Genomic DNA, 18,694 nt, shown 5'->3' with positions numbered 1-18,694 from the left:
CCTCGTCACATGGCGTCACAAAAAGTCAGACCCCCCCTCAAATATGACGTCACAAAGCTCTGCCCCCCCCCCCAAAAATATATAAAACATGCTTCAAATCGCTTTAAACTATTGTCATTATAGTGCGTATTTAATGTGGCGCTGCACTCTGATGTTGTAGGAGAAAACATTTATTAAAAAGTCAATTTAATTAAGTAGAACGTGTTGTCTATATTTATTTAAAGTTGCGCATTTTTATGTGACGTCACATTTCTCAAACCCCCCCCCCTACTCGTCACACATCGTCACAAATGTCTGACCCCCCCCTCCCTTAGGTGCGTGACGTCATTTATGGACGGCCCCTTATCACGCAGGGTGATAACCACTGCATCGACACTAACCCCGGTTTTAGTGTGTAATTAGTTCACTAAAACTAACAGTTTGTGTCCAGATTAATTTTTGTATGCCAGTTTGCGTTATACACATTGTGTGATTTTGTTGTGGAATGTATACGCCGCACTGGGTATCCCACATTCCGCAGACCCTGCCTCGCGTACAGAGTTTGGCCAGCAGAGGGCACAGCAGATTAACAGATGAGCGAGTTGGGTTTGGACTGGGAATTATATATACACACACATTTTGGACAAATATACAACGATTATTCCATTAGTTTGAGCACACAAAAAAATAATGTATGCGTGTCAAAAATATTAAACAGTGAAGGAAAATTAAAAACTGTTGTCCTTATTTTTTCAGGCAAAATATAAAAAGTGATATATGAACCTACGCAAGTTTTGTAGTTATTTTGTTATACATATGCAAATATTAACATTCTTTGACACAGACAAGTTCTAAAGAAGAAAAAATATGGCCAAACATCCTTTTCCAGTTTCCCCCTGAAAAAAAGAGTTGAATGTATTTATATATACTTGGGGGTGAAAATCTGAAATTACATGAATTTTAATAAAATGAAAACAAAACTTCAGACTCAATGCAGCATTGATGAGTAAAAACTAATAGATGCCAATGGAAACTCTGACACGAATTAAACTCGAAACCGTTTGTAGTATTTTTTTAATATTATGATGGTTAGCATGTGAACCCACGTTTATAGAAAGTAAAAAAAAAACATCTAACATTAATGACTCAAGCTTCTCCCCCGCGTTGCTTCTTAGTGTGCGCTCTTGAATTAATTCACAGCAACGCAAATGTTGCCGATGGGTTTGCGTCGGCGCAGCGAGTTGCCGTCACGAACCTGGCTCGCACGACGTGTCCTCCAGGCAGAAGCTGGCTTTGTGTCCCTCCGCCACCTTCGTGCCGTTGAGCGTGAGCAAGTCGTAGTGGGTGAACACCTCCATGCTGTGGTAATGCCTGCGGTGGTACAAGTGAGGAGAGCAAAGTCCCATCTACTGCATCGGTGAGCAAGATGGGCTTCTCGCCAGTTGTAACCGCCGTTCAATGTGCTCACGAGATGTCTGCAGTGACAAACATCTACAGGTCGAAGTCAGCTCAAACTTCCCGTAAACCACCACTTGACTTCTGTGTGGTCACCAGCACTCTGAATCCCTCCCCTTTCCCGGCCCCCTATGAAAACACACGCTGACGCTCCTCCATGCAGCTCACTCTTGTTGCTCCTTATCTTTCCTTCCCGCTCAATTTCCCTGATCCCCAACATCTCCCGGTCATTCCTTCTCCCCTTTCCTGTCCGGCGTTCCTTCTATATTTTTATAACGATGCATCTATTTATTTATTTATTCATCTATTTATTTATTTAATCCTGCTGCTCATCTCGAGCTGTGCTCTCTGCTTTGTCTGGCTTGGGAACTTCTATCCCGCCATTCCTTCCCTTTCCCATTCATTTTAATTTCTACGTAAATTATATCCTTGACTCTACTCCCCTTCCCGTTGTTTGTCATGGTTTAACAGTTTTATATTCATCAAGTAAGATCTTTTTTTTAATATTAGTCAACAATAAATATGAGTGGACTAAAATCTTCAAGCGTGACAATGACTGCAACTACCCAACAAGCATGATTATGATGAAATCAAATTAACTATCCTGAATGAAGATGCAGACTAAGGTAAGTGAGTAACGTTTTCAGACAATACAGTGCACTGAGGAAGGCCAAAAATGGTAATTGGATATTTATGTATATGTAAATAAAACATATTTACAGTGTTCGCTGATTGGTTGACCAGATATCTTTCTAAAGAAAAATTGGCACCTCTCACACAAACATTTCATAACTAATCGTTAACAAATGTTTTACTGCGATAGTGGACCAGACTAAGAGAATGACAAAAAAAAATGCTGAAAAAATAAGACTGGTTCTAACAGTGTATGAATGATATTCAAGTTGACTTTGGCTAGGCCTTTTAGTTTTTCAAGACAACAGAATGCAGTGTTTATCAAATCTGGGAGTAGCATTTTCATTGCTTGCTAAATTGTAAAGCTGTTATCACTAAAATAATAAACAACGTAATGTATAAACACTCATCATGTGCTGCAGTGGAGGATTATGGGTAATAAAATAGATATCCAACTTTCATGAAAATAAAATACTCTTTAGTCCATCAGCCGATTGGCCTTCCAGACTAACATTGACTTGCTTGAATAAACACGACGGCATATTTTATTTGTACGTGGAACGACTAACAGAGGCCGGATTATTTATTTCCCCATGATCATTTGAATAACTTGGCGGGACCCCGGGGTCCCGCAAAAATCAGGTCAATAATAATTATTTTTTCAGTCCGCCCACTCGTGATCCCGACAGCAACGCGCCGCCCGCCCAGACTCGCGCCAACAAGCGCCAGCAGCAGCAGCAGGCGGCGATCGACACGATGGGCGCCACCCCACCGGCCAAACGCGAGCCCCGGGGGGCGTCCGCCGCAGTCGCGCGCGGCGACGACGCCCTCCGGTCGGCCGTCGATCCTCGGCTTCTTTGCCAAGGCGAGCCCGCCCCCGCAGTGAATTTAACGTGTTTATGTAATTTTTCAACTTTTTACGAAACTTAGTGCCCAAAGTAGCTCTCGACGAGGCCAATCGATTGACCACTAGTTTTGTTGTTGTCGGTAAGGCAAGACTCGTGTCGCTACGAAGGTTTTTCCCACCCCGGGGCAGTGATGGGACCCCGGGGTCCCGCCAATTGCTTCATTTACTCAATTGCATAGTCCGTTCTTATACAGTACAGCTGTTTTGTGCTGAAAAGGGGCCCTCTCTACATATATCTTATGTGGAGTGCTTATGCCTATAACATCTGGCACCGAACAGTACTTTGTTTAATAAACCTGACTCTGCTGATACAGTACGTCCTACAAGGTGAAAATGGAACACAGGAATTATATTCAGTCATATTTCAACCATTTACACGTGGTGGCAGGGAAAGTATCCAGTGAATTGGTGTGACGGTAAAGCAAGTATGTTAAAATCAACAATGTGTGGATTTGACCGGTGGCCTTAGTGGAGAGCTTTTGCAACTGTGAAGAGCCTTCGGAGCAAACTAGTCCTGGCGAAGGTACTGTGGTGACATCACCATCATTACAACGAGTGGTACTCATGTGTATACCTTTACTATTAATGTACTTACTGCGTGTTGAACTTCTTTCGCACCGTACGTAGCCAACCGAGCTAATCGGATGTAGACATGTACGTATTTCAACTTAATATGTATATCAAATGCTCATGAGCGCAGTAGTTAGGGGCTATACAACTGTGTATCGTGTATATGGAGCATATTTTTCTTATGTTTGCAACATTAACCAATACCATACGCACATCGAAACAGATCGGTAGACTTCCACTGCTTGCTACGTCATGCAAATTAAGCAGGATTGGGGCTCGCTTGTAGCATCAGCAAACTGTGGAGAAAGAGGGTTGATCGCAAGCATTCGAAGCAACTAGCCACCCCAACGATGGTGCCATGAAAATGTACCAACGGTGACCTTTCGGTGATCTCTGTTTGAGAACCTCAGACATGTGCCTCTGTGAGTTAGTGGACGGAGTTGCTTCGGGGGATTGTTACTCATCGATTTGCTCGTACGCGCACTCTGTGGACAATTCTCATCATCAATCTGCCGTGTTGCGTGCCTGTCCAAGGTGCTGCTTTAAAACGGACTAGCCACGCACATCTGTGGGACACAAATCACGATGCGACTTTCTTTTAGGAGACTAAAAGGAAGGGGCGCACACACCAGCTGCAGAATCTCCATTACATTTCAGGACTGCGTTGCCCTATCGCTTTCCATAATATATCGCTGCAATGTATATTTTTAATATACTGTATATATCGGCATTAACTATAACGATACAGAAAGGCGGCCTTTTGTCATCAGTTGTGAAATGTAGTGAGGCATGATTGTTATTATTATCTGCACCACTGCCAACAAGTTTCAAGATATTTGAACTATTTGACTTTAGCATTATATAACACGTAGGTTCAACCTGGCACTATCCAACACAGTCAATTAGTAAGGTTTGTCACGCAAACAGAACATGCCAACCCAAAAAACCCCTATATTTTGGATTTAGCATTATTGAAATAGGCAATCAGCTCATAGGTAAATTTTATACATAAGGCTTTCGTGACTAATATGATTGATAATGATCACACATCTTAGTAGATGCTTCCACAGAGTACTTTTTCGCTCTTGTCTTGATAAATTGGCCGCAGACAGAGCAAAATGCGTCTGCCAGATGCTTGGAAAGTTCTAAAATGTTCTAGAAGTTACTCCAAGTTTACTCAGCACTGAATCTATCTGGAATGTTCAGAAAATAGGTACATTTCAAAATATCACTGTCCTGGTCACAAAAGCAAAGTTTGTGTGGAATAATAGCCATTTTCTGTACTTTTGAGGCATAAGCAATTAGGAAATAACACTTACTACCCAGGAACAAAAAAATAATAAATTGTTACACAGTGCTATTGTTTTCTCCTGGGATAAATCGTGGAGGTATAATGCCATTTTTTTACTATAACGCTCCACCACCCCGACACAGCCTATCAAATCTAGTTGTAACGTGGGCAGATATGCAAATTGATTTTCGTTAATTATCAAAACGGGAATGTTGAAAGGCAAGCAACATTTTTACACTTTTATACATGCCGTTTCGCTTGAGATTACATCCAGCATCATCAAGATAACTAGATTATATTTTATTTATTTCAGCAGAAAAGGCCCAACAAGCTGCTAGGTTGTATTGCAAGAGCCCGGATCTCGTGTGAAACCTTTTTTACAGTAATACCCCGGTTTACGTCGGGGATGCGTTCCTCAAAGGTGCGACGACGAATATCGAAACGACGTCAATCAAAGCGATTTACAGGCTAGGTGGAGGTGAAGACTGAGAGGCGGATGGATACGAGAAAGGACGGATGATGCTGTCAGTGACGTAAGTGTGGGGTTGAGGCGACACGAATCAGGTCGTGGTTATTAAATAAAGTATACACGTATGTATGCCGAACTTCCTCTTGCCCTCTGCGTAGCCAACCCTGCGACTCGGAGGTGCGACGCATTAGCGAAATTACGTAAAGAGAGTGGGGAAGACCCCTGGCCCTCCCGCTCGACCGGGGCCGTCCCGTCTCGTACCTGTGGCACTGATGCCAGACCCACGCGTGGCTGCCGGCCTTGGGCCTGAAGTCGGTGCGCCCGACGTTGTGGATCTGCGAGGAGAAGCGCAGGAGGCGCCGCGAGCCGTACGGCCAGTTCATGGCAGAGGCGCTCGCCGACAGGCAGTTCTCCTCGGCGGCGCAGTACAGCAGGTGCAGCGGGCGGTCCTCCAGGTAGGCCGACTCCTGCACGATGCGCGAGTTCAGCACCAGGTCCGGGGCGCCTGCCGGGAAAGCCGCGCGGTGCCCGTTGGTCACGGGGAGCTCTGCGCTGTTGGCCCACGGTCGGACCACGTCCCTATCGACCCCGGCGCTTCATGTGTGTGCGTCTGTGTGTCCAATTGGGGGTGGCTGCAGTGAGCGGCAGATGTTCAGTTGTGTCTTTTTTTTTTCTCTCGAGTCCTCTTTCTGTTTGCGTAAAGCTACCGAATGACTGGAGTCGTAAGACCCAGCGAGGTTTTTCTGGGTGAACAGTTAATCGAAATATTAATGCTGGGAGGCTCAACCGTCCGGGATGCAAGGTGATGTTGCAACTCCTCCCTCCCTCAATCCTACCTACCTTTACATATTTAACAAATATGGTGATGCTGCGTTGGCAGCGGTGCACAAGAAAAAAACATAACAACAAAACTCAACACATTCGTCAATAACATTGCATAGGCAACGTTTCGGGCAGTGGCCCTTTTTTGTAGCAAGTAGCCGCTTTTGCCATAGCCATGCCCAACTCAGCCACTATCCACACCCGCAGGGGTGAGTGGCCTGCTCATCGGGCCCTGCCTGGCCCATGAAGGCTTTCCACCTCGGTTAGAGTTGCCGACTCAACGAACGCCGCTCGCGGTTAAAGAGTCATCGGTACGGGGCGGTAGCGGTACGGGGCGGTAGCGGGACGGGGCGGTAGCGGTACGGGGCGGTAGCGGTACGGGGCGGTAGCGGGACGGGGCGGTAGCGGGACGGAGCGGCGTACTCTCGGTGCAGACGACGCCGGCGGCATAGCGGCCACCCCCTCTCTTGCATTTGACGCGGCTGCCGTGGTGGCGGCAGTGGGCCAACGACATCTCGGTTCCCGAGCACTGCACGCCGCTCATGAGCACCTCCTCCACGCCGCTGTCGCCCTGGAAGTACCACGTCTCCTGCGCACCCGGGGTGGAGGGCGGTCGGGGGTTCAGGGCAGGATGGTTAAGTTGAGCGGAGCAGGGCGAGCACTCAAGACTGAACTAAACGAAACAATTTTTTTTTTACCAGGTAAGGACCACTGAGGTATATAGCGTATTTTTTTTTCAAAAGCGACCTGGCCACAAACGATAGCTCAAAGAAGTGGCTTATGATGTGGACACTTAAGAGCAGCCAAACACTCTAAACGCATGTTTCTAAACGCGAAGGGAAAAAAACACGCGACCACGGGGATAACGCGTGGGAACTCCAAAATACAGGCGTTAGGGTCGGGATCGAACCCACGACCTCCTGCATACCAGGCGAGGGAGTTAACATCTCCTAGCCACTGTGGCGCCCCATGCCTGGGAGCCAAGTGCCCATTTCTTCACACGTCGCCTCTCCACTTTACACTAAAACAAACTCCACTGCCTGGGCCTAATCCTCTTCTCAGATTTTTGTCATGGTCGATTACCGGTACTTGCTGAAATAGCAGCTATTATACTCTTTGGTTTTATTCGGTAAAGTCACGTAGGTAAAACAAATGAAAATAAAATAAACAATTAAAACACGACGTTTCGGAGGCAACGCAAGCTTCCGTCTTCAGGTAGGACCAGTCACAGCCAAAATCGCTGCACCAAGTGGCGAGGCTCTGGGAACCTAGCGCTTAAATACAGGTTAAGGTAGGGGGGGGGGGGGTGTGGGAGGGGCCATGTAGGAGACTTTAATGGGGTGCGGAGCTGAGTTAATCCACCTTTTGTCGTGTAGAAGGTGCGGGAGATGGGTCACTGTGTGTGTGCAATATAAACGGAAAAAGGTTCTGCCAGGCTGTGCTGTAAGGGGAGGCAGTAGAAAAAAGGAAAATCGAAAAGTTCGGAAATAATGTTTGGTATACCACTGCTTGAAATTGCTGTTAGAAATTAGTTAGCGTTTGGTATGATTTAAAACGTCTCTTCAGTGGTTGCTTAATTTGAAACCATCCTCTCGGTTGAAGTAATGCCTGTGTTTGTATTTGTTGTGTAGAGGGTGCGGGGGATGGGTGACTGTGTGTGTGCAGGGCTGAGTTAATCCGTCTTTTGTTGTGTAGAGGGAGCGGGGTGATGGGTCGCTGTGTGTGTGCGGGGATGAGTTTATCCGTCTTTTGTTGTGTGGAGGGTGCGGGAGATGGGTCACTGTGTGTGTGAAATATAAACGGAAAGAGTATCGGCCAGGATGTGCTGTAAGGGAGCAGTAGAAAAAGGAAAATAGAAAAGTTCGGAAGGAATGTTTGGTATACCACTGCTTGAAATTTTTGTTAGAAATTAGTTAGCGTTTGGTATGATTCAAAACGTCTTTCCAGTGGTTGCTTAATTTGAAACCATCCTCTCGGTTGAAATTATGCCTGTGTTTGTACATCTGAATGGCTTCGTGGACAAATCTTTGGTGATAACCTGTAGGTTTACAAAGAACCTTGGTATCGGAAAAGACAATCTCATGATCACCCATAGCGTTGTAACAGTGATCAGCCACAGCAGATGAATTCGTTCTGCCATGTTTCAAATCTGATTTATGCTCGCGAATTCGGTCAGAGAAATGTCGTTTCGTCTCCCCGATATAACAATCACCACAGGTACAGCTCAGTTATTTCAATGATAAATTCTCCTGTTTGATTTGTTAACCCCTTTGTCAAGGTGCCTCACTTCTCTAAACCAGCTTAAAAGACGCTACGAATCTTAACAACGTTCATTGAAGTTCTGTCGTCCCGACAGGTCTGTTCCTTCCACCTGAAGAAGGCCACTTGTGTTGTGGCCGAAACATCGTGAGAATTTTATTGTGTAATTTTATTTTATTATTTTATTATTTTATTCTCATTCTACATGACTCCGGGGTACTGTAAGTCAGGGATGACATCCTTTACGGATGGGATCAGATCACGTATTTTGTGTACTGTATTGAACCGGACTTGGATCTTGTGTTTGTTTAGAATTTTGGAAATCTTTTTAGTAATGCCTGCTATGTAAGGTAGTGTGATGGTTTTGATCGGAGTATCAGGTGGTTGTTTCTGTATGGTAGGAGAAACAGCTTGGCGGATGGTACGGTCAGAGTATCCGTTCCTCCTAAGGGCCAGCCGTACCAATTTTAATTCACTGGTCAAGTGGTGTTGGTCTGAAATGCAATGAGTCCTATGGTGTAACGTTTTGATGAAAGAGTTATTTTGAGCCGGGTGGTGGTGGGAATCCGGTTTCAAGTAGGAATCTGTGTGGGTGGGCTTTCTGTTAACAGAATGTCCCAACGAGCCATCAGACCTCCTCTCAAACAGAACATCCAAGAATGGAAGCTTGCCATCTTTCTCTATTTCCATGGTGAATCTGATGGAAGGGTGTCTGGAATTGATGTGGTCCAGGAAAAGGTTCAAAGCTGGGAGGCCATGTAGCCAAATGACGAAAGTGTCATCCACATATCTCTTCCACAGGTAAGGACTGAGGGTGAATGTCTGGATGGCGTCCGATTCAAATTTCTCCATGAAAACATTGGCTATCACTGGTGACAAGGGAGAACCCATAGGAGTGCCCTCATTTTGCTTGTAAAAGGGACCATTCCAAGTAAAGTAGGTGTTGGTGAGGCAGTGTCTAACCAGCGCAGGTACTTCGGGGTTTAGGCCATGTTGGACCAGATCCTCAATTATTTCAATGGTGTCAGGTACTGGGACCTTGGTGAACAGAGACACCACATCAAAGCTGACAAGGATATCGTCAGGGGCCAGTACAATGTCTTTGACCACAGAGACCAATTGGGATGAGTTAAGTATTATACAATGTGTGTGTAAGACTATTGTAATATCTTTGTAAGATGTCAGGGATTGCATTGGCAGTGGAGTATAAGCACGAGTAAGGACAATGAAAACAACTCCAGGAGATACAGAAGAAGAAAACCCCCATAATGGAAGCTTTTTTGTACACACTTCCATTTTAAAAAATGCGTGATATGTTGCTCATGGCAGCGAAAAGTATTTGCAATTTGTGTACTGTTTAAACAAAAGCTGGGTATTTTAAAATGGGGACTTGAGATCATGCCTTGGCAAAGTCGCGAAGAACAGGCCGCTGCCGTCTGCAGAAAGCTTTTGATGCCATGTTATTGTTGGGTTTCCTGTTTGCGGGATTGCCAGCTGGGCAGGAGATGGTGAATGAGTTATGTCTTGGAAAGTACGTAAACTGCCATTAAAAGAGGATGGCCAAGCGGCACAGTGCGTAATTGCGTTAAGGACGGAAAGATGAAATTAATCAACCGGACTGCAAGAGACGCGTTTCTGTTGATCACAGGGGCTATGGCGTAACTCAGCGGGGCTCGACCCTGAGGGGAGTGCAGCCTCACGCGCTGCCCTGCTGACTTTGAGGCGGCAGGGTTGTCGCCAAGGTGGTTGTCAATTCTAGATTTGAAGCTTTCGTGACTGCAAGGATCCATACTCTTTGGTTCTATTCGGTAAAGTCACGTAAGTAAAAAATAAAACGACAAAAAATCGCATTGATTTTTGTTGTTTTAGTGATTTTTGTTGTTTTATTTTTTACCTACGTGACTTTACCGAATAGAACCAAAGAGTAAGGTGGTTGTCGCCAAGGCTAGGGGAGCGGTGGCGCAGCAGTTGGCACGCTGCACGACAAAGCCTGCGGACCCGAGCTTCGCTTCCGGCTCGCAGCCAACACCAGCGACAATTACCTGAACTAGGCCTGGGCCTCCCCTAGATCAACTCAGCTTAAAATTCGTACCTGTGTAAATATCGATACTAGGAAGACAAAGGCTGCCGGGTTTGGTGCTGGCCACCCATCCCCTCGTGTTGAGCTTCCCAGAAATTTGGTGGCCTTACACGTGGATGCAATTCAACGCTTTGGAGGCAGGGTTGGTGGATCGTGCACAGATCTTAGGGCTTGTGGCGGTAGTCTCTACAAGGCAGTACTGCAGATGAAATAATAACTTGCTGACCTATTTGTGTGGATGATTTGAGTGTTCTTCCCTCGTGTGTGGGTTTTCTCTAGGTACAAATGACTCGACTAGCCAAAAGTGCCACGCATGATTCTCTTGAAAATGAGACTTAAGTTGTTATGCGTAACTAGTTACTGTCGTTATTTTTTTATTGCAGACATACCCATTTATTTATACTAAAGCAGAGAGGAGGCCGGGTAGTGTGGATGGGCGACCACCATGCATGAGAGGTTTTATCGGCTGGTGGACAGCAGAGGGCAGTGCAGCAGAATCCATTGTTGTACTGTACTTATATGCACCCACCTCTGTGCTTCCCAACTTTACCAACCCCGTACTGACCAAGGAGGTTAAGTGTGACCCAATAACCCCCACGACCAGCACGGCATGGGAAGGCCCTCATCCGGCATTGGTTTGACACGTGGACCGTACATTTCCAAAAGGTGCACTATTAAACACAACCGGGCCAATGGAATCCTCTTTCAAATAACAGTGAGTTATGATTGCAGTGAGGCCCCCTCCTTGCCGTGCTCAGCATGGCTGTTTATTTATGCTGTTGGTGACAGGAGAAATGTCTGTCTCCTACCTAGGTCCGAATTTCTGCTGACTCTGCACCCATTTGGACTGGGAGTCGGGCTTGCAGCAGTTAAGGCTACCTCTGTAAAAAAAAGATAGTCTGCTGGCCATACAGTAACACGTAACCCAGATGTGAAATAGATTAGAGTGGGGATTTTTTTTAAGTTGAAGACGAAAAAAGTATTTATTTTGTCAGACCCGGTATCGCTGGCCAAACAGAAAAGTAAATCAGGTGCCTAAAAGGTGAATTCGCATACCGTTACCAATACAACGTTGTAGCCATTTGGCGGTCACGTTGTATGTGTTAACTGCAATGATCTTAAAATGACATGTATACAGTATATACAGTGTAATGGATGTAAGATCAAAATGCCCAATGAGGCATGAAACAAATACTGTGCAAAAAAAATGTCAAATTATTACACGGCAGAGCTTAAATTTATACGTCCAAATGTCAGAATGTGAATTTTATGGACTAATCAGTGCCAAAGGAAAAACATAATCTACATATGTTAAAAATGAACTAAGTAAGAAAAAATAAATGTTCGAGTTTACTTTATATCAATGAAAAGAAAGCCTAATCATTTGTACATTTAGTTTTTTCAATCTGGAAATCAATTCTATGAGCTTGCATAATTGTGCAATTGCACAATTAACAAAGAAATTAGATTGCAATACATTTTACATCTGCAGTGTTACACCAGCGTTTTAAATAAAGCGAATCTTACTTGCTGAAAGGAGCAGATAAAATACCCTGAGACCTGAGTGTGCACTCAGAGGCTATCCAAGAGCTGCATGACCTCACAGTGTGCGTGCGCTTGTGTGTGAACCGGTCCTGGGCCTCCCCTAGGTCAACTCAGCCTCTAATGAGTACCCGGAGCGATGTATAAACATCGCTACAAGGGAGAAAAAGGCAGCTAGGCGTGGTGCTGGCCACCCACCCCCTTGTGTGCCAGACCGGCCTTTATAGGCACTGGCGGAGCCAGTGGGGGGGGGGGGGGCACGTGCCCCCCTAATGATCCGATCTAAATCCCTAATTTCCACCGGATCATTGGGGTTTGTTAGTAATAAATCGGCATTTTGCGACCCCCACTGCCACTGTGTAGCGTATTATTATGAGATGATAGGACAATAGTCTGAGTCCATAATTGGCAATAAGTAACGGCAAAGCAGTTATAAGTGACTCAGAATTGTGCGCAGTTGCGTATACAGTCCACGATTTCCCTGAAGGCAAACACCTTCAGCGAGCGCGATGCCGATCACACACGGTTCGAATTCGATCCTCGATCGATGGCTGCGCCATCGCCGCACACGCGTCGAATAAAAATCAAGGGACAAGCCCATACTAACAACTCCTCTATCATTTTTCATTGCTGGAGGGGTTGCCCCCCCTACCTGAAAATCCTGGCTCCGCCATTGTTTATAGGTGCTCGCTAACAGTACGTGCCCCAACAGCCTGTTGAGGCTATACGGGGAATCTTTGTGTTGTCATATCAATACCTTTTTTTAGACTGATCATGAAATCGCATGGCAGCTGCATAAATGTAACTGAAAAATTCCTCCAGTTATGGGTCACATTATGCAGAAAAATGTGCGGAGATGAATTACTTTCCGCTGCCCTGTGCCTCTCATAATGTGAAGAATGAAAGAAACTCGATTCGAAAGAAAATATAGCTTTTAAGAAAATTGCAGTTAAGTGGTGGAGGTTTTGCTGACCAAACAAACACAATGGGACTACCGGCATTACAATAACCAGGACCGGACCCAAAATGGCAACTTTAGGAAACGCAGTTACCTGAAAGAATTCTAAAGTCACGACAGCAATTTCAACGTAAAAGTGGTAAAGGCGCAGCCCCGCAATGTCCTGCTGAGCCACTGCTGGCAGAAGGGCCTCCGCTAGAGAGAGCTGTAGAGAGCTCCCTCGAGTAGGATGCCTCTAGAAATTATTTTGGCATACTCTTCTCTACACTGGTAAAACATCTTAGAAGAAGCGGGAGAGGGGGGACCCGCACCTTTCCCCACTGCACGTGACCTCAATATCGGTAATATCACAGATTCGCTGACACTTCTCATTCCGATCTCATTCCGTTGGCCGGGCGAGGATGGGTCTCAATTTTCTGGTACTACTCTGAGTTCTGTGCTACCACTGGTCACTAAATCTTCCGTTTATTTAGACGTGACTTGCGGCAGCTCCCGATTACATTTTTCTGCAGAACACTGACTCAGTTTTCCAAACAATTAATCTTCACAGGCATTTCCACAAATAAAGATAACACACATAGACAAAGATGCCCCATTTTAGCCTTGTGAAACTGCCAATAGAAATGTTTTCGTTGCGCATTTCAAAAGGCAATGCAAGGCGGGTCATGGTGAACACCTTTGCTCCGCCACCTTAGCCACTAATTCCTGATATGGACACAATGAATCAGATATTTATATATATTTAGGCCGAGCTAAACTTGACGAGGCCCAAATATGATTTTCCACTGGTAGTGTGCATGCGTTACGACCACGAATTGTACCCAGATCGCTGTGCTGCAGGTTGCTGATCAGACTACTACACCCACACACATACATACGGACATTCTCCCTTTTAACCTTAGAGACTGCAGGGGCAAATGGTCTTAGCGAGAATCAATTGTGGCCAGCATGGTGCACAACGGGATGTTGCATCCAGCGAAACGCCTGGCTGCATTTGTTTCCCCAGTGCTGATGTTTACGCACTGCGCTGGATACTCATTTCAGGCCGAGGTGACCTGAGTGAGGCCCAGGATAGATTGAGACACCACTAGCCGACGATGTTATCTTTATCCGTGGCTGAAAATCGAGCTACAGACGAAGATAGCGCAGCGTGTGAGCAACTGTCCTACACGTGCAAAAATACAAAGATCCTCCATGCAGCCTTTAACATACTTTTGGGGCAAGTGCTCTCTGTGGGCATCTATGAAGGCTGGCATGGCACACAAAGGCATGGTGTGGCCACCACCACACTCGCTGCCTTTGTCTCCCTAGTGGTACACATGGTACCATGTACACATTTTATGCTTCGTCCATCTCGAGGAGGCACATAACAAGTTCACACAAATATTATCCTTGGCTGAGAATCGAGCCCAGGTCACTGGGTTCATGGCGCAGTGCGTGAAAAGCAGAAATGCACCCCACATGCACGCACGCACACGCACGTACACACACACACACCCACGCGCAATCAGCATGATTGGTAGAAACTCTGAATAAAACAATAGCCGGTTTAGTGAGAGAGGGCAGCAGCTGCGTAACCTAACGTTACCTTAAGTAACTCAAGTAAAACAAGAATCACAAAATTAATCACAGATTCGACCTACGCACCACAGAGTACATTCCGTTCCCCTTAGTGACCACACTTCTTCTGAATTGAGCCAAGGCGTGTCGTATCGCGAAACACACGCTACACAATCGTGAAATATGAATGTTCATCCTTGTGTCGGGTTGGCACCGGGGAACTCGGTCGTGAGAACGCAGTGTTGTGGTGGGTCAACAATTAGCACTGCACATTTACCGTGGGATTATTGTGTTGTCGTGAGTTAACAATAGCCACTGGGAATTTACCAACCGAATACTGTGTTGTGGTGGGTCAACAATGATCTCCGGCCGTATGTCACCTTAAGCACAACGTTCTGATGGATCATCACAGCGTCCGTCGGCAATGTGTACGCACTCATCCTGAGAGCACCGCAGCACTTTGGTGGGTCAACATTGGCCACTGGGCACGCACCAAGAGACGTTTAGCTCTGCGGTGGCTCATCGCTGCTAGGGCAGCAGTGCGTAACACTGGGGGGGGGGGGGGGTCGACTACTAGGACGACGATAGCAGATCCTTGTGGTCATCTCAACACCTCGGAGACCAGGGCGTGTACAACGGCAGCACAGAGTTCTCGGTGGGGGTCAGCACCGGCCACATACCGTGAGCGCATGCACAGCAAAGCCCAGGCCCAGCTGACGACAGGCCACCATGGCCTCCAGCGTCGTCCACCCGTCGCCGCAAACCGTGCCCCACCTTTTGGATCGCCTCACCTCGAGCCGGCCCTCCCACTCGTTGCGTCCGCCCGTTAAGCGGATCTGCGAGGAGCGAGCGACAGAGCGGCGGCAGAGAGAGGGAGAGCGTGGAGGGGGGGGGGCGGGGGGGGCAGCGGGGGAATGGGGGGGGGCAGCCGCGTGCGTTCATCCAACGGCGTTCATGCGACAGGGCAGCAGTCAGAAGTGGGCCTCTCGCTCACCAGAGAGGCGTTTTCGTCTCCGTCAGAAAGGCACATAGACACCTTGAAAGACTTTTCCATTTACTCGTTTGGGGTTTTTGCGGTTGGGCTGTAGAGCTCTCCCAAAGGGTTTTTGGGTTGAATCGCGGTGCTGTCTGACGTTTCGCTCCACGTGCTGGGAGCTTCCTCAGGAATTCTGGGGAACTGAATTCGGTTCCTGAAGAAGCTCCCAGCACGTGGAGCAAGACGTCGGGCATCATGCCGAACAATACGTAGTTCAAGCCAAAAAACATTGGAAATTGCCAATTATCGCTATTCACACGGCTGTTGTATTTTCTTGCGCTCTCTTGAGACATATTTTGATGTGTATGGGTACACATATATGAGAAATAAAAAGTAAATTTTTCGTAACCGAAGCCATAACACAGGCTTGGGATGTTTGGCCAATTCCTTCTTGAGCATTTTTAGTGCATACGCAATAAACACTGTGTACACAGTATTTTGTTAAGCTTGTATATTTAATGAAGTTTCATATATTTTATTTAGACAAGGATATATATTTTAATAATGCTATAAGTATATGACAGCCGTTATTATTTTATAGTTATTATCCGACTACCGCTGAGCGCGTGTCACTGTGATCGTCGTTGAAACGATGACAAAAGCGAATGTCGTTGTTGGCCGAAATTAACAAGTCAATGGGAAAAAAAAGTCTTTCACACCCAAAGTGGCGGTGTCCATTTACCTTTCAGGCAGAGCCCCCTGGACTATGCGGAGAAGCAAAAAAGGGAATGACTGAGATAGCTCCATGCTGCTGAAATCTCTGCATTATGCTGCAGGCAAAAGACAGAAACCACCGAGCTCAAGCGCCCGGCACCCGCCTGAGTGATTTGAAATCCCAAGCCGAACCCTGGACAAGAGAGCAGAGTGATAGCTGAAATAATGGATGGCACGAGTTCCACTTTCATGGAGATGCTGCGGCTGCTTCAGCCAAAGCGACGGGCTGATGCCTTCCCCTCGCTTAACGCGACGAAGCCACAAAGCCGAGCTCGCTCCTGCAAGAGAAGGCCCCCATCTCAAAGCGCAGCCGTGGAACCTGCGGAGTGAAGGAAAAAAGGCGGCGGCGGACCGGCGGTTTGCGGGCGGCGCTTTAATCTCGCGGTCGCCGTCGATCCCATCGGCACGACCATCGCGACAACTTCCCTTGCACTACCCGTGGAGTTCACATCCACTCTTTTTGTTTTCAACGATCGGAGGAACCCCCGGGGGTACATACTTCCATAGCCTGGGCTGCGAAACCCAGGCCGAGCTGCCGACACACCACCGTGGCCTCCAGGGTCCTCCAGTCCTCGCTGCAGATGTATCCCCACTTGTGCTTCCCATTGCCCTTATCCACTAGCACCTCCACCCTGCCCTCACGCTCGTTGCGCCCGCCCGTCAGGCGGATCTGTGCCATTAGCAGTGAATACGGGAACAGGGGGACAGGCACAGGGGTGAGCGTTCGCCCGCTTGCTCGCCTGCTCGCTCTCTCTCTCTCTCGAACGGAACAACAGCCACAGGGGTGAGCGTTCGCCCGCTTGCTCGCCTGCTCGCTCGCTCTCTCGAACGGAACAACAGCCACAGGGGTGAGCGTTCGCCCGTTCGCTCGCTCGCCCGCCCGCTCGCTCGCTCTCTCGAACGTAACAAATGGACGAATGGGCGAGTGAGTGAACATCGCAAGGGATGGGGTCGTGTCCGGTCATCCACAGGTCACGTGTGGGTCACACGGCGTGGCAGCTTGACACCTGCGTGTTTACGAATGCTTCTGTGAATGCACAAACACGCACACGGTGCACTACTTTATATGAACACACACACACACATGGTGCAGATAAACAAGACGGACACTGATGCACACAAGGTGCGGGTGTACGGAAATCATATGAAGAGCGCAGTACTTAAATTTATCCACACAGGAACGCAAGCCTAGACACAAATTACGAATATAGGGTGTCCAAAACCATGCAAATATAGTCCTTAAATGTATACAAACACACACACACACAAAAACACACGTAACAAATTACATTTGTGTACAAATGTGCATAACGTTTTGATACATGGTGCACATACAACACAAAACACACGTGCATTCATACATTTCAGGAACAGATGAGAATGGAAAAAGATCACCGTTAATGCATTTACAACATTCTTGCATCAAACACATTTTGAACTGTAAAGGAAGCAGTGTTATTTAAACAATAAAAAAATGTGATTTTTTTTTACAACAAATCCAGCAAAATCATAAAGCATTCAGATTTGAACAGGGCTAAACTCAGCGCAGAGGTAATTCACTCGGAAAAGCAAACGCATAAAAAGCATAGAAGCCATCGTTATTTTATAATGTGTAAATTGTTAAAGCGTTCAATGATAAAACGCAAAACCTTACCTTCTCACTTTCAATTGCAGCGCGAGGCAAGAGAGAAACGACACATTTGCAATTGATCAATTGAGCATGAGCATTTGACAACAGTCGGCAAAAAAACCCCAATCATCCCAGCAGTCGGTCGGTGCACACGTTAATACCTGCAATATTAGCCGCTGACGCTCTCTGCACTCTGGACTGGCTTGCCACTGCCCTGCAGTGTCGATGTCGCTTGCAAACCTCACCCGCGGTGTCACCAAGATAGGCAAGTGAATTTCTCTGGTCGTGCCCCAGTGTGGCAGCGTTCAGATTGCCGGGCAACGGGTTCAGGGCGGCGACAAAAGTAATGCGTGGTAAGTCTTTAAACTTTTATCTTGAACTCGGCGACCCTGAGATTATAGGGAAATATATGGGGGGGGGGGATAAAGTTAGACTGTGCTTGGACCAGGTTGGCGCTACTTAGCGGACACAATTCAAATGTGCTGAGCCACATTTTGTTTTTACAACTTTCCAGTTAAAAAAACAATGCATATCAGTTTCTTCGCATGCCCGGTGCATGAATGTGGAGCTCCACTTTGGGACATTCAAAGTGTGCAATGTAATGCAGCATGTGTTTTTTGTAGGAATCTTGATCACATGGTTGTAAATCAGTTACTTTTTCGCCTTTGTTGGGAATTTAAATTTTGGAGGTTTCTTGTCCCTGACACTGTAATACATTTTCATATTTAACCTTAATGACTGCCGTTTATACTCCATATTTTTGGTATATTTATTTATATGCACACACGA

The 18,694-nt window shown here is 46.6% G+C and overlaps 1 protein-coding gene across 3 annotated transcripts in view; it reads right to left on the bottom strand.

Annotated features, from left to right (window-relative positions):
• The window catches only part of LOXL4 (lysyl oxidase like 4), a 76,143-nt gene that overhangs the window by 8,396 nt on the left and 49,053 nt on the right, over window positions 1–18,694 (bottom strand). Inside the window, exons 7-11 of one of the 3 annotated variants that reach the window (XM_076066356.1) lie at window positions 16,775–16,945; window positions 15,206–15,361; window positions 6,550–6,715; window positions 5,566–5,809; window positions 1,235–1,350 (exon numbers count right to left, since the gene is read on the bottom strand). In XM_076066356.1, coding sequence (XP_075922471.1) covers window positions 1,235–1,350; window positions 5,566–5,809; window positions 6,550–6,715; window positions 15,206–15,361; window positions 16,775–16,945 — 853 coding nt within the window. The remainder of the gene's footprint in view (window positions 1–1,234; window positions 1,351–5,565; window positions 5,810–6,549; window positions 6,716–15,205; window positions 15,362–16,774; window positions 16,946–18,694) is intronic. The other 2 variants (XM_032952104.2, XM_032952105.2) reach the window with 2 other exon arrangements.

This window comes from Petromyzon marinus, chromosome 11 (assembly GCF_048934315.1).
Source record: "Petromyzon marinus isolate PM22_M1 ecotype Great Lakes invasive population chromosome 11, UKy_Petmar_22M1.pri1.0, whole genome shotgun sequence".
Lineage (NCBI taxonomy): Eukaryota > Metazoa > Chordata > Hyperoartia > Petromyzontiformes > Petromyzontidae > Petromyzon > Petromyzon marinus.
Note: the sequence above shows the minus strand (reverse complement) of the source record. Positions and strands in the feature narration are given on the sequence as shown.